This window comes from Azolla caroliniana, unplaced genomic scaffold (assembly GCF_043228905.1).
Source record: "Azolla caroliniana isolate FFs.n. ecotype wild unplaced genomic scaffold, voAzoCaro1.0.p SCAF_15, whole genome shotgun sequence".
In the NCBI taxonomy this organism is placed as follows: Eukaryota; Viridiplantae; Streptophyta; class Polypodiopsida; order Salviniales; family Salviniaceae; genus Azolla; species Azolla caroliniana.
This window is the reverse complement of record NW_028230450.1, coordinates 5,532,250-5,547,606: the sequence shown is the minus strand read 5'-3', so window position 1 is coordinate 5,547,606 and position 15,357 is coordinate 5,532,250. Positions and strand designations below refer to the sequence as shown.

General features: G+C 42.5%; 1 protein-coding gene across 1 annotated transcript; it reads left to right on the top strand.

Moving 5' to 3' along the window:
- Positions 1-11,741: 11,741 nt before the first annotated feature.
- LOC147854483 (uncharacterized) lies at positions 11,742-15,061 on the top strand. The gene has a single exon (XM_087331548.1). The coding sequence runs from the start codon at positions 11,906-11,908 to the stop codon at positions 15,059-15,061; it is 3,156 nt and encodes a 1,051-aa protein (XP_087187674.1). The 5' UTR covers positions 11,742-11,905.
- The last annotated feature ends 296 nt before the right edge of the window (positions 15,062-15,357 follow it).

The following is a 15,357-nucleotide window of genomic DNA, read 5'->3' as shown; positions in this document are numbered from 1 at the left end:
CACTTCTTTCCGGCAGATTCGAAATGAAGGACCTACACGAACTTCATTACTTTCTAGGTATTGAAGTAATTCGGACACCGGTCGGGATAATGATCTCACAACGGCACTACGTCCTCAAGTTACTTTACAAATTCGGAATGACAGAGTGCAAACCTGTGACTGCCCCTCTTGATCGCAATATCAAGATTGATCCTAGTTCTGGCACGGCCGAGACTGAACCAACTCAGTATCGCCAACTGATCGGTAGCTTGATCTATCTCACCATTACGCGACCCGACCTAAGTTATTCGGTCGGCCTACTTAGCCAATTCATGTAGAATCCGCGTAACCTTCATCTCGATTGTGCTAAGAGGATACTATAGTATGTTAGTACGACAATGGATCACGACATCTTATATAAGTCGAATACGACAGTTCGACTCGGAGGGTACACAGACGCGGACTAGGCAGGATACAAAGCAGATAGACGATCCACATCCGGATTCGTCTTCTCCCTCGGCAGTGGAGCGATCTCCTGGAGTAGCAAGAAACAATCGATAGTCGCCCTATCCAACACAGAAGTCAAATACAGGGGTGCGGTAGTCACCGCATGTGAAGCCGTATGGCTTAAGCGCGTACTGAAGGATCTGGCCGTTCCCATCAAAGATCCAATACGCTTGTACTACGATAACATGAGCAGTATCTACTTGGCGCGCAACCCCGTATTTCATGCGCGGACTAAACACATCGAAGTGCAATACCACTTCATCCGCGAGCGCGTACAGGCCGGAGAAATCGATCTCCAACATATCAGCACGCACCTTCAGGTTGCTGATATATTTACGAAGGCCTTAGGAGTAGACAAGCTCGGGAAATTCGCATCAGATCTTGGTCTCATGCCGCCTACATTGCCGAGCTTGAGGGGGAGTATGCGGAGTACGCATTGATACGTAGATATGTATGTCGAACTTCAAACCGAACAAATGGAAGTTGTGATACACAGAGTACGCATTGATACGTAGATATGTACGCCGAACTTCAAACCGAACAGATGGAAGTTCTGATACGCAGAGTACGCATTGATACGCAGATATGTACGCCGAACTTCAAACCGAACAAATGGAAGTTGTGTTCGAAGGGGTGTGTTGAGAATCGAACTCAACTTCCCATAGGAATAGGTTCACACTAGCCCATGGATATACCAAGCTAGTTTTGTAAATAGCAAAAAGGGTGCTTGCCCTAGTTTAGTTGGTATATAAACCAACCCATTGTAACTTAGTGACTGTTGGAAGTCTTATGTAATATACAGTTGATTATCTTTGTCTTGAGCTCTCACTCTCTCTCTGTTGCTACACACACACACACACACATAGTCTCTCATCTTCCGCTGCATTGCAATCACCACAGACTCCATTTCCTAACATTAACCAATACATCCAATACATAATCATGTTATCTTACTAGATTATTGTAGATTATCTATTCTACATGTAGGATTTTAGAAGCTTCCAGAAAGCTCCATAAGCTAGAACATTCTAGAAGCTTGTGCATGAAAATGAGTCTTTGCATGGAGCTACATTTAGAGCCCATAAACATGTATAAATACGGGGGTTCACCTTGGCCTTAGTCAAGGTGAACAACACCAGTTACGGAATCATAATTCAGTTCTTGTTCTGTTGACTACTTTCTCTCTCTCTTTCTTATTATCTTGTTTATGATCTCTCTCTCACTCTCTTAGTATTGAGCCTCGTCTACTTGTCTGATAGTTTGTTCACCTTCCATCTCCAAAGCCTCATCATGTCAGATTCTATCAAGAACATAAATCAACTATTGGCAACCATGCATCAACTTCAACTTGAAAATGAGAATCTTCGGGAATCTCTCCAAAAACTCCAAGCGAGGACTCCAATGGAATTGGAGAATGAAGAACCCAAGTGCCCTCCTACATCAAGGAATCTCCAATCTATAGAGCTTGGCCCCTCATCAATCCTCACTCCAATTGTTCTTCACCCCACTTCAACAATAGAACCCAATGTTAGTTTACCCGACAAGTTCGATGGCACAATGGCGCGATTCCGGGGGCTCATAAATCAGATCAAACTTATTATTCGGCTACAACCCCAAAGATATATGAATGATTTTTGCCGAGTTGGCCTCATCGGGACTCTCCTCTCAAGAGTTGCACAAAGCTGGTTCGCACCTTTGGTCAAAACATCATCGCCACTTCTCGACAATTTTCCTGCTTTCTTAGAAGAGTTTGAGGCGACATTTGGGGATACGGATCGGCGTCGAACAAGCCTTACCAAAATCTATTCATTACATCAAGGTAAGTGCCTGGTGTCTATTTATGCATCTGAATTTAGACAATTGGCATGTGATGTTCAGTGGGACGACCAAGCCCTTTGCAACCATTTTCGTCGGGGCTTTTGAAGTGATGTTAAGAATCTACTACTAAACTTCCCGGAGCCGACTTCATTATCGTAAGCCATCAAGCAAGCAGTCAGTTGTGACAACTGCCTTATTGAACTTCGACAAGAGGAACGGGCGACTTCCAAGTTGTCGCCCTTTCTCCACATTAAACCTATGGTACAACCCCAAGTGACTGCTAGATCTTCTCCAGCAACATCGTTCAAGGATCCTATGCCGATGGAAATTGATCGAGCTCAAACCCCAGTCACCACAGCCGAACAACACCATCGATGAACCAATGGGCTATGTCTATACTGCAGCACCTCTACCCATCTAATTCGTTTTTGCCCACTCAAAAACAATCTGCGACAAGTCTATTGGGACGATCCAACTAATAGATCCCAACATTCGGAAAACAACGATGTCCAACTACAGTAGGAACCATGCAGTTGGACAACAGACATACATGTTGCTCCCAAAATTCTACTAACAACTTTTCCTTTGAGGTAACTCTCTATTTCCAGTCTATTTCAATTCAATCCTTAGCGCTACTCGATTCCGGGGCCACAACATGTTTTATGGACGAAACATTCGTTCGTAAACACAACTTTCCTGTTGTCCGGTTGTCCAAGCCTATCCCAGTCGAAGCTATCATGGGAAAATGCTCTCTTCTGGCTCAGTCACCAAAGCCACGGTCCCCCTCATTTTGCAGCTCGAGACCCATCAGGAGGCCTTATCATTTTACCTCATCACTTCACCGCGGCATCCAATCATACTTGGGTTGTATTGGTTGAAAGCGAATCACCATGTTATAGATTGGCACAACCACTCACTTACTTTTCAACCGCAAACTCACATGGAGGTTGGAGCGACTTCCAATGTCGTTGTGTCATAATGGCCCGAATCATTTTCTGTCGAGCGCTCCACCATTCAACTTGGACCAATGCACTCAGATGCTCATGCCCCAGTCATAATGCACTCCATCGCAATGGGCAATGACACAGAGTTGAGTACCCCAGCTTTGGTTCCTATGAAAGCCAATCTGGACTCGCTTCCATCCAAATATGGTAACTTTGCTGATGTGTTCGAGAAGAAGAATGCAAATCACTTACCAGAGCATTGACCATATGATTGTCCGATCGATCTACAGGAGGGCACATCTCCACCCTTTGGGCCCATTTATGGTCTCTCTGAACCAAAACTAGAGGCTCTTCGCACATATCTCGATGAAAATTTGGAGAAGGGCTTCATCCAACCGTCTAAGTCACTAACTAGGGCCCCCATCTTGTTTGTGAAGAAGAAGGATGGATCGTTGCGTCTATGTGTGGATTACCGTGGCCTCAATAAAATCATGGTACGTAATCGATACCCTTTACCTCTCATTCTAGAGCTCCTCGATCGCCTTCATTGTGCACAGGTCTTCTCCAAGATTGACTTGCATGGAGCATACAACTTGGTTCGGATTAAACCTGGTGATGAATGGAAGAAGACATTTCATATGCGATACGGACACTTCTAGTACAAGGTAATGCCTTTTGGACTCACCAATGCTCCAGCTGTTTTTCAACATATGATGAACGACATATTTCAAGAATATCTCGATCACTTTGCCGTTATCTACCTTGATGACATTCTTGTCTTCTCGTCGAGCATTAAAGAGCATACTCACCACGTTCGATTGATTCTCTCGAAACTCAGGGAGCATGGCCTTTATGCCACGAGAGAAAAATGTGAGTTTGATTGCAATTCCATAGAATTTCTTGATTATGTTATTTACCCCCACGGCATCACCATGGATCCAAGGAAAATCAAGACAATTCAAGAATGGACCGCTCCAAAACGAGTAAAGGATGTCCAATCGTTCCTTGGTTTCGCAAATTTCTATTTACCGAGACCAACTCTTATATATTCCCGAGGGCCGATGTTGAACTCAAGTTCTCCGAAAGTGTCATGATGACCCCTTGGCTGGTCATTTTGGCGTTACAAAGACACTCGAATTAATCTCACGAGGATATTGGTGGCCTCAGCCATGGAAGTTCGTCAAGGAATTCATCAAGACATGTGATACTTGTGTTAGATCCAAAGTCGTCAACCATAGGCCATATGGGTTGCTCCAACCACTTCCCATTCCCAACCGGCCTTGGGCATCAATTTCCATGGATTTCATCACTGTCTTACCTCTTGTCCACGGATATGACACAGTGCTCGTCATGGTAGATCGGTTTACAAAGATGGCTCATTTTGCCCCTTCTGCAAAGACTATTTCAGCAGAAGCAACAACCGATCTATTTTTAAAGAATGTGGTGCAACTTCATGGGTACCCAGATGATGTCACCTCAGATCGTGAACCCTAATTTGTCTCTTGTTTTTGTCGACGGACCCTTCAAACATTGGGCACAACAGTGAATTTGTCTTCGTCCTATCATTCTCAAACTGATGGCCAAACGGAGCGGGTGAACCAAATTCTTGAGCAATACCTTCGATGCTCGTTGAGCTACCAACAAGATGATTGGGTTGACCTCCTACCCTTGGCAGAGTTCACATATAATAATACGCTACATGGTTCAACTGGGGTCACCCAATTTTTCGCCAACTATGGTTTCCATCCTCGCTTCAGTATTTCCATCCCTGGCAACTCTGTCAACCCGTTAGTAGAAGGATGTGCTCGTATTTTAGCCGACATTCATCAAGACCTCTTCCTCGAACTCATCCTTACAAGGGACCAGTATAAAGCGCAAGCTGATCGACATTGTTCTGTTACACCCGCCTTTGCAGTTGGTGATCAAGTTTGGCTCTTATGTCGCCATGTCGATACTACTCGACCTTGCGGAAAGTTGGATTACAAGAAGTTGGGGCCTTTCGGCATCATTGAGTGTGTCAATCCCGTCACTTTTCGGCTGGAACTTCCTCCACATTTCCGGATTCATAATGTCTTCCATGCCTCTCTTCTCGAACCTTATCATCCATCCACTATTCCTGGAAGACACTCTCCACCTCCACCACCAATTGAGCTTTCCACAGGTAAGGAGTATGAGGTGTACAAGATTCTGGACTCTTGTTGACGTCGACGACAACTTCAATACTTAGTCCTATGGAAAGGGTATCCCATTTCAGAGGCAACTTGGGAACCAGCCCAACACTTGGAGAATGCATCGGATGTTGTTCATGCATTTCATCACCAATATCCACAAAAACCGGGGAGGCATCTTCGGAGGCGGCCTTAGCAAGGGGATAATGTCATGAACATGACAACAGTCATGTCATGATTCGAACTCTTGACCTATTGTATTTAATCGATATGTTTTAACCAATACGTCCAATACATAATCGTGTTACTGTACTAGATTATTGTAGATTATCTATTCTACATGTAGGATTTTAGAAGATTCCAAAAAGCTCCAGAAGTTAGAACATTCTAGAAGCTTGTGCATGAAAATGAGTCTTTGCATGGAGCTACATTTAGATCCCATAAACATGGTTCTTGTTTATCTCTTTCTTCCTTATTATCTTTTCTATGATCTCTCTCTCACTCTCTTAGTATTGAGGCTCGTCTACTTGTCCGTGACAACAATTCGAGTACTAACGTACACTGGGCATAAATGGATTGTAGATCCTGATCCTGTCAAAGTACAACCAGATTGGCACATATGTACTCACGAAAACACATGGCTACGTAAGGTAAGTTGGGACCCTTTGCAATGGACATGGCATGATCCTTATGTGGGGCAAGGAAGCAAACCCATCCCTTTCTTTCAATTCACAACTAGATTGGGTCGCCATATTCTAGCTGCTCAAACCGCCCGAGAGCCGGCTACTTGAGGTCTGGCACACATATCAAGTTCCTGACTTAATTATCACCAAGTTTTGGAAAAAAATCTAGAAACAACAACATGCATAGTGAATCACCACTTTCCAATGACTGTTAATACATAGGTCACTACCAGTTGGTGCATGGCAGCGTGGGAACCTTAGCTCTCCTAATTGAGTAGTGTGCCCCAATGCAATAAAATCAATGTGACACGCTTTGTGGGACTGCCCAGAGGCCCATCGAATATTGCAAGGGGTTGGCCACTTATTGCAATTATGCCAGGTGCAAGACTTAATCATGTGGGGAAATATATGTTGGCTATCATGGCAAGCCCCAATTGACAGATATGAGCATCAAGAGGGGATGGCTTTGGTGATAAAAGCACAAGAGGTTTTTTTCTCCACCATCGACAATGTCCACTCAACTCCTATCAATGTCAAATCTCAAGTTGTGTTGGAATTGGTCAGCCCAATAACTCTTTGGACTCTATGGAAACAACGGTGTAGATGGGTCTTCTCCAACCAAACCGCGTAGCCAACAGTGTTAATGCAAGAGATATGGAGTGAAGTTGTAGCCACTCTAAAAAGCCAACATGATGACCTCAAGGGCGACTCTGATGGAGTTGAAAAACAATGACTAGCCTTCATCCAGCGATGGTCGACCTCCCCCTTTATTGAGTCGATGGCCATCCACATAAGGTGGACCTATCGCGTCCCTCTAGGGATTTGTATATATTAATCTCATATGTAAAATTTTATAACTAATGGAAGTAGTTTTTTTTGGGGGGGGGGGAACTAAATGCAAGCTACATGCAAACAAACAAGTTTGAAAATACAACATGCATACCCAAAATTTAAATATAATTCAACCCAAACATAAATGTAGACATAAAACCCTAAAACATAACATACATATTATAATCTAAACATAACCCTAATAAAATACTACATGCATCTTATATCCATACATATAAGCTTGATGCATAACTAAAACGTAAACATAATCCAAAACCCAAACATAAATCCTTGAAAGATAACATAGATATAAATCTAGCATACAAGACCCAAACCCTAAGTTCGATGTGCAAACATACAAAAGCTACAATAAACTTATCAATATATACAAAAGGTAAACATAAATATAATATACAATCTCTAAAGATAAAGTCAGCCAAATAAATTTTTACATTCACGGGTAACATAATATTTATGTTTGGGGTTAGCATAAAAAGATTTCCCTAGAGCTAAAGCTTAAACCTCTTTCCTTAATCTCCTTCCTAATTGTGCTTTAAGAGCCTAATCTGTGTATCTTTAATAACTTGTCAATTTCTAAGCATAGATCAATGAAAGCAAAGTCATGTAAATGATTTTTCCTATGTTACTCTTCTATCAAGTGCTCGGGTGTAGAAAAGTTTCACATATTTAAATATAATCTCAAACAAGAGATAGGTTGTAGAGTGAGTACAATTTGCATTAGTAGTAAGATTAGATCTTCTTCTTTGCATCATCAACTATATTGCTTATCTATATTTTGATGATCATCATCATTTGGAGAAATAATAAGTTGATTCCAAGTTCGATCCTTGCCATACGTTGAACCCCATCCCAAATATTGCAATTGATATCTTGTGGGAATTAGAAAAATATCTATCTACCGACTATGAAAGTATGACCAATATTAGAATCAAATCTATGCTCATTCAAAATTTAAGGTTTCTTCATAAAAGTTATTCATAGATGATTCACATAATTTGAAAGGAACCAAGATGAAGGCAAGGTGATCTCTCTCACATCTTGTTGTTAGACTTATTATTGGAAGCAATAGAATTTATTCAATAGTCAAGGTTATTGTGATCTTCTCATCGGGTATTTAATAATCACACCTCCCTAAGCTATAGGATTCCTGATTATAAACAATAGTTGCTTTAATATTTAGTGGATGTGTTACACAAACTTCCACTGTTTCTTATGTAGAACTCTCAACGTGCATTGTTGGAGCTTCATTTTTGTATACAAGTTTCATCTATCAAGTGACTTAAAATGATCAATTTACTAAATGAAACAAATGTTAGGAATATTGGACTGAATCGGGATTACCTTAGACTACCAACACAGTATATAACAGGCGCAATGGAAACAAAAATCAAAGTACACCAGATATTAACATGGAAAACCCAAATTGGGAAAAATCACGGAACCCTTCAGGGTTATAAAACAATTTCACTATGTTCTAAGTACAATCGAGTACAACCTCTCTAGGTTTCACTAGAGGAATGTATATGCCTCAAGTCAACAACCTTCATTACAATCTTCACCAGACTGAGTGGAAAGAAAACAACAGAATAGAGAAAACAAAAAAACACAGGATAAGGGAGCCTGATAAAAATAGATAGGAGAGGTGTTGTACAGTCTTGGATTCTTGATGGCATGACCAACCCCCTATATATCTCAGACTTCCCTTCTTCAGCATGCTCTCTCTCTTGTTCTCATGCTCTCTTCATTTGTTGTTTTTCTTTCGCCCTTTTCTATTACATACACTCTCTGTGTATGCTCTCACTTGGTCTCTCGTACTCTCTGTCTCTGTGTGTTGTTCTCTTATAGTTGCCTTATTGTGCAACGTCTATATCTGTATCTGCATTCACACACACACACACACACACACACATATTAAATATATATAAGTATAACTATTACTTTTTTGGTCCTGAGCCGATTCTTAATCAGCTCTCAGCCATTAGTCGGCTCCGATTCAGCACTTAGTTGGCTCCCAGCCGGATGTAGGCATTCTGCCGACTCTCAGTCGGCTTTTGGCTTTCAACCAGCTCTCAGTTGGTATTCAACTCTCAATCCTCAGCCGGCTTTCGGCCTTGAGCCATCTCTGAGTTGTGGGTTCCACTTGACTGGAAAAAACCCACGGTTCTCCCCCTCCATCTCAAGTGGGGGGCACAATTAGGTTTGCCTTTTGTTTGCAAACTTCAAGCTTCTCTCTTGACGAACATTTTATCATCATGTCAGAGCCATTATGATTGTTATGTATCTTCTCAATGTGCATTTGCTTTTCTTCAAGTACATCTCGAATCCAATGGTATCTTACATCAATATGTTTAGACTTAGAATGAAAGGAAGAGTTCTTACATAAGTGAGTAGCATTTTGACTATCACAATATAGATTATACCTTTCTTGCATCAACCCAAAATCATGAAGAAATCTCTTGAACCATAGCAATTCCTTACAAGCTTATGTGGCAACGATATAGTTGGCCTCCATTGTGGATAATGCCACACATTTTTGCAGTCTTGATTGCCAAGAGATAACTCCCCCTGCAAAGATCATTAGATACCTTGATGTAGATTTTCTAGAGTCAATATCACCAACTATATCTGCATCTGTTTATCCATCTAATATAGTTTGGTTCTCGCAAAATTTTAGACAGACTCTTGAGGTACCCTTTAGATATCGCAGAATCCATTCCACTGCTTCCCAATGATCTTTGCCAAGATTCGAGAGAAAACGGCTTACTACTCCAACTGCATGAGCAATGTCCGGCCTCATGCATACTGTGAAAGTGTTTTTAGAATCCAAGCTATTGAACATCAGAAGAATATAAGGTATGGAGCATTCACATTTGGAGGCTAAGAACACGAACCAAGAACTTAAGAAGAAGTCTAAAGTAAAAGTAAGAGACACAGAGAAAAGTAAAAGGAGAAAAAGTGGGCCACCTAAAAACAGTCAAAAAGGAATGTTCATAACTCTTTCATCGTTCACCCAAATATCATGTTTAAATATGAGTTAGAAATCTCGTAAAGAGAGTTATCTATAGCTTTTTAAATCTCTAAATTTGGAGCTTGCCATGACATTTTTTTATTGTTTTTCTTTAGATAAAAAAAGAATCGATGTCAATATATATATGCTTAATCAAGAAAGCAAGAGAAAAAGTGACAAAAAGATGTTTGAATGAGTGGGCTCGCCATTTCTTTGGGCACACAATTTAGAAGACAATGTGACAAAATTCTCAATGACTATAACGATATGGGTGTGCATCTCATGAACAAATGTTTGAACATACATGAAATAACAAATTAATTAGGTTGAAAGCAATATTATATTTGGTAGGTCAATCTAGACATTGGAAGAGCCATGCATAAGCATACATGCATACATACATACATACATATTTGTGTGGGGTGTTTGCATAATCACAAGGCGGATGACAAGTAAAGGACACTTACATGGAAAATATGTGTGTGCATACATGTATATATTTGTGTGGGTCTATGTGTAATCACAAGGTGGATGAGTGTAAGTAGACACTTGTACATGGAAAATATGATTAAATGTGTGTGTGTGTGTGTGTGTGTGTGTGTGTGTGTGTGTGTGTGTGTGTGTGTGTGTGTGTGTGTGTGTGTGTATGCATATGTAACAACACTAAAATACATATGCTTCACAAGCTAAATTCTATTGTCACATTTTCTTGATATGGTGTACACTTGTGTTCCATCTACACTCTTTCACATTTTCTATGTATTGTTCACATCTAATAATAGATGTCCTTGTTATGTTTCTCAGGGAATGGGTTTAAGATTTTTAGGTCTTCCAATTTAATTATAATTACAGCTTTTCTTCAAATAAAGGGCTGATTGCAAGTCATATGAGATCATGGCAAATAATATTTCATTTATAACTACCATGATTGTGGATACCAATTCTATTTGTGCTTTCCACCTCTTTTTGTATAGTTACACTTACAAATTTAACAACACAATTGTCTTTCATTTAAAATAAGCATTGATGTTATATTTCTACCTTGTAAGCCTGGTAATATAGTCTAACTCTTCTCTAAAAAGTAAATGCACGTTGTCATGATTTGGGAAAAGCATAGGAGGAATTAAGTTAAACTAAGAATATTAAAAAGGTTGAATGATAGATTGAGGGTGTGGTAAGAAAGACATATTATGAGTTGGAGTTAAATACAACAAAAAGGTTTAGCTCAATTGGTAACACATCCGATGTGTTGAGGGGTTCCATGATTGGAACCACAACACCCCACCTCGACGGATTGAGGTGAGGGCCTTTCTCGACGGATAGAGAAGGCGCCCATGTCTCGAGGTAAGAGTCATGGCCTTCTAAGTCTTCTCGATGGATGGAGAAGACACCCATGACTCAAGGTGTGAGCATGGGGCTTATGGTACAAGTACCATTCCCAAGGTAAGGTGCACATGGGGAATGTGACATCTAGTGCATTTAATACCATAGTACTCAAGTACCTAAGTGGGGAAAGGGAATCTCCCTAGGCATTTGAATAATCTTTAAATGAAGTCAACTACCTATGTAGAAGAAGGGAATCTTCCTAATGACTTCTATTAAATACCATTATGACGGATGTAAGGCACTTATGTACTATATGGGAAAACTTATGAGAGAAAAGGAGGATCTTGTATATAAGTTGGACAGAGGGTGGTTGGGTGGAGTTCAACATATCCAAGTTCTCTCCCATAATTATATTTTCCCCCATAATTATATTTTCCCTTAGTCAAAAAAACGTAGACACGCGAGTACGAATCCAATCGGCGATCCACCCTTATCGCGAAATTTCGGTGGTGTTACATGGTATCAGAGCGAACTCGCTAAAACTACGCTTGCGGCTTGTGGGAATCGTGAATCTTAAGGTAGTATCCTTTCAAATAGCTTTCTTGACGTACTAATTCTAGAATGGGTGTACATGAAAATATGGATGCACCAACCATGGAAGTGGCTCCTAATGCCTCCGTTACTTCCAACCCGGCGAATGTGTCGTCGGCTTCGGAGGAGGTTCCTATAAATCCTCCCCGAAACCTCCGTCTACGTGTTAAGGAACTCGAGACAAGAGTTGCCTTACTTGAAAGTGAAGCCGGCAATCTTATCACTATGGTCGGGGACCTTAGCGCTCGCCTCGCCGACACGAATTCGAAATTGGTGCGTCTACTTGCTAAAGAGTCTCGTGCCAAGAATGACACGCGAGAAGAAGCGGCTCGATGCGTCAACGAATCTCCACGTGTGAAGCCTCGTGAACCCGAAAGCTACAATGGAGCTCGAGATGCCCAAATTTTGGAGAATTTCATTTGGGATTGCGAGCAATTCTTCCTAGCCGCCCGTATCCTCAATGAGGCGGACCGAGTCTTCCATTGCTCAACCTTCTTGGCCGGGGATGCTAAACTATGGTGGTGCAACTTCGTGGATGATAGCATTCGACAAAAGGGGCCCATGCCCGTGAATACGTGGGAAGAATTGAAGGAAGCTCTCAATAAACAATTTCTTCCTTCTAATTCCGAGTGGAAGGCTCGCCAACAACTCGATCTACTTCGTCACACAGGCCATATCAAGGATTATATTAAATCCTTTCGGGCTCTTATGTTACAAATCCGCTCCATGGGAGAAGAAGATCGTTTCTTTGCGTTTACCAACCGATTGAAAGAGTGGGCCCAAAACGAGCTACGCCGACAAAATGTAATGACTCTTGCGGCCGCTTATGAAGCGGCGGATCGCCTCACCGATTGGCATTCTCAAGGTGGCTCTTCCGATGGCAAAGAAAAAGAAAAGAGGGGTCCTCCAAATTTGAAGGCACACAATACTCGTCCCTTCAAGAAGGTGGCTTATAATTCTCAAGGAGGTGGATCTCGACCCCCCATCAATGGCCAAAATGTTGCAAAGAAGTTTCCTTCCGCGAAGACCACGAATGTGAATTCCTTCAAGCCTAAGGATGTTGTCGTGAAAAGGAAGCTTGAATGTTTCATTTGCCAAGGTGACCATTTCGCGAGAGATTGCCCTCTCAAAGGCCAACTCCACTCACTTGTTAAGGCTTCGGATGATGACGCGAACGATCGAACCATGGGGCACATCAAGCGTTTGTGTGCGGTTCGTGAGGTAAAGAGTGAGCATTCATTACTTTATGTTAGTGCTCTAATCAATGGTCGTTTGTGTCAAGCGATGGTGGATACGGGTGCATCTCACGAATTCATGACGCCGACCCTCGCCAAAGCGTGTGGGCTACGTATGGAGGTGAATTCCAAGGGCACTTGGAAGACCGTCAACGGAAAGGAGGAGCAAGTGGGGCGGATTGCTCCTAATGTTGTGGTTACTATTGGAGAGGTGACCGTTCGCGTTGAATTTAGCATCGTCGAGATGGACGATTTTGATGTGGTTTTAGGTCAATCTTGGGCGAGATTGGCGCGCGCACTACCCTACCCTTTTGGTGAGCCAGTTCTATTTTTGCAAGATAAACTTCATGTTGTAAAAGCTTCCTCTTCTCGCCCTAACCCCCTCCCAAAAATTCTCTCCTCCATGCAACTCAAGAAGGTAGCCCGAAAGGGTTGCCTTATGGTAGCCGCTATATTTAAGGATACTAATGATCTCGGTCATGCCATGCCCATAAAGGGCATTCATCCTAACATGATGGTTTTGTTAGATAGGTTCCAAGACGTCATGCCCAACGCTTTACCAAAGGAGTTGCCTCCAAAAAGAGAGGTTGATCATCGCATCGAGGTGGTGCCGGGATGCACTCCTCCTGTGAAGAGTCCTTATCGCTTAAGCGTTGCCGAGAATGCGGAATTAAAGCATCAACTTAACGAGCTATTAGAGGCGGGATTCATACGCCCTTCTAGATCTCCTTATGGTGCCCCGGTGCTCTTCGTCAAGAAGAAGGATGGAAGCTTGAGAATGTGCGTCGATTATCGAGCATTGAACAAGCTCACCATCAAGAATCGCTACCCTCTCCCCAACCTTCGAGAGGTGTTCGACCAACTAGGGAAGGCGCGATACTTCACCAAGATGGATCTTCGTTCGGGATACTATCAAGTGAGGATCGCCGAAGGTGATGTGGAGAAAACCGCCATGCGAACACGATATGGCTCATATGAGTGGCTCGTAATGTCGATGGGCTTAACCAATGCCGTAGCAACCTTTAGTACACTCATGAATCAAGTGTTTGGGCCGGAGCTTGACAAATGCATTGTGGTCTACCTCGACGACTTGCTTGTCTTTAGCCCTACTTGGGACCAACACTTGAAGGATGTTGAGATGGCTCTCCAAAGATTAAGGGAGAACCATCTCTATGTGAAGAAATCCAAATGCGACTTTGGTGTGGAAGTAGTGTACTTCCTCGGCTTCAAAATAGCTCGTGGTGAGCTACAACCCGAAGAGGAAAAGCTTCGTGCAATCAAGGAATGGCCTACTCCACGTTCGGTAACGGATGTCCGTTCTTTCCTTGGTTTGACTTCCTTCTATCGTGTGTTTATTGATGGTTTTGCTCAACTCTCTACTCCTCTTTCTAACCTTACTAAAAGTGGGAAAAAGTGGTTTTGGTGTGACAAGTGTGCTTGTGCTTTTGATGCCTTAAAAGAGGCATTGTGCACGGCGCCATGCTTGGCGCTACCCGACTTTGACAAGCCCTTTGAGCTTCATACCGATGCATCCGATTATGCCATGGGTGGAGTGCTCATGCAAGAAGGAAGGCCGGTGGCATTTGAGAGCAAGAAGCTCATGGATCGGGAGACGCGATACCCCACCCATGAGAAGGAGATGGCGGCCATCGTCCATTGTCTTCGTACATGGAGGCATTACTTGATGGGGAGGCACTTCACCGTCCACACGGATAACATCACATCAACGTACTTTGCTTCACAACCAAAACTCACCGCAAAGCAAGCTCGGTGGCAAGACTTCCTTGCCGGTTATGATTTCGACCTCAAGTACAAGCCCGGAAAGCAAAATGTGGTAGCCGATGCTCTTAGTCGAAGGGCCCATTTGGCGGTCATGCATGTGGTGGTTGATACTAATATGTTGCCAACCCTCAAGAGTGCATATCATGGTGATGAATATGCACAAAAGTGACTTCGTTCGTTTGCTAATGGTGAAAAGGTGACCCACCTATCTCTCAAAGATGGGGTGATCTACTTCAAGCAACAAAGACTCTATGTACCTCAAGTAGTGAGGAAAGAAGTAATGTATGAGTGTCATGACACATTGTGGGCCGGGCACCCCGGTGGGGATAAAACCATGGAAATGTTGACTCATAGGTACTTTTGGCCACACATGGACCAAGAAGTTCAAGCCTATGTGAGAGGATGCCAAGTGTGCCAACAAGACAAAGCCGAAAGATGCAAGCCCGCGGGATTGCTTCAACCCTT

Bases quoted from the DNA above. Each gene is read 5' to 3' on its own strand.
- LOC147854483 (XM_087331548.1), top strand. From the start codon at position 11,906: ATGGGTGTACATGAAAATATGGATGCACCAACCATGGAAGTGGCTCCT.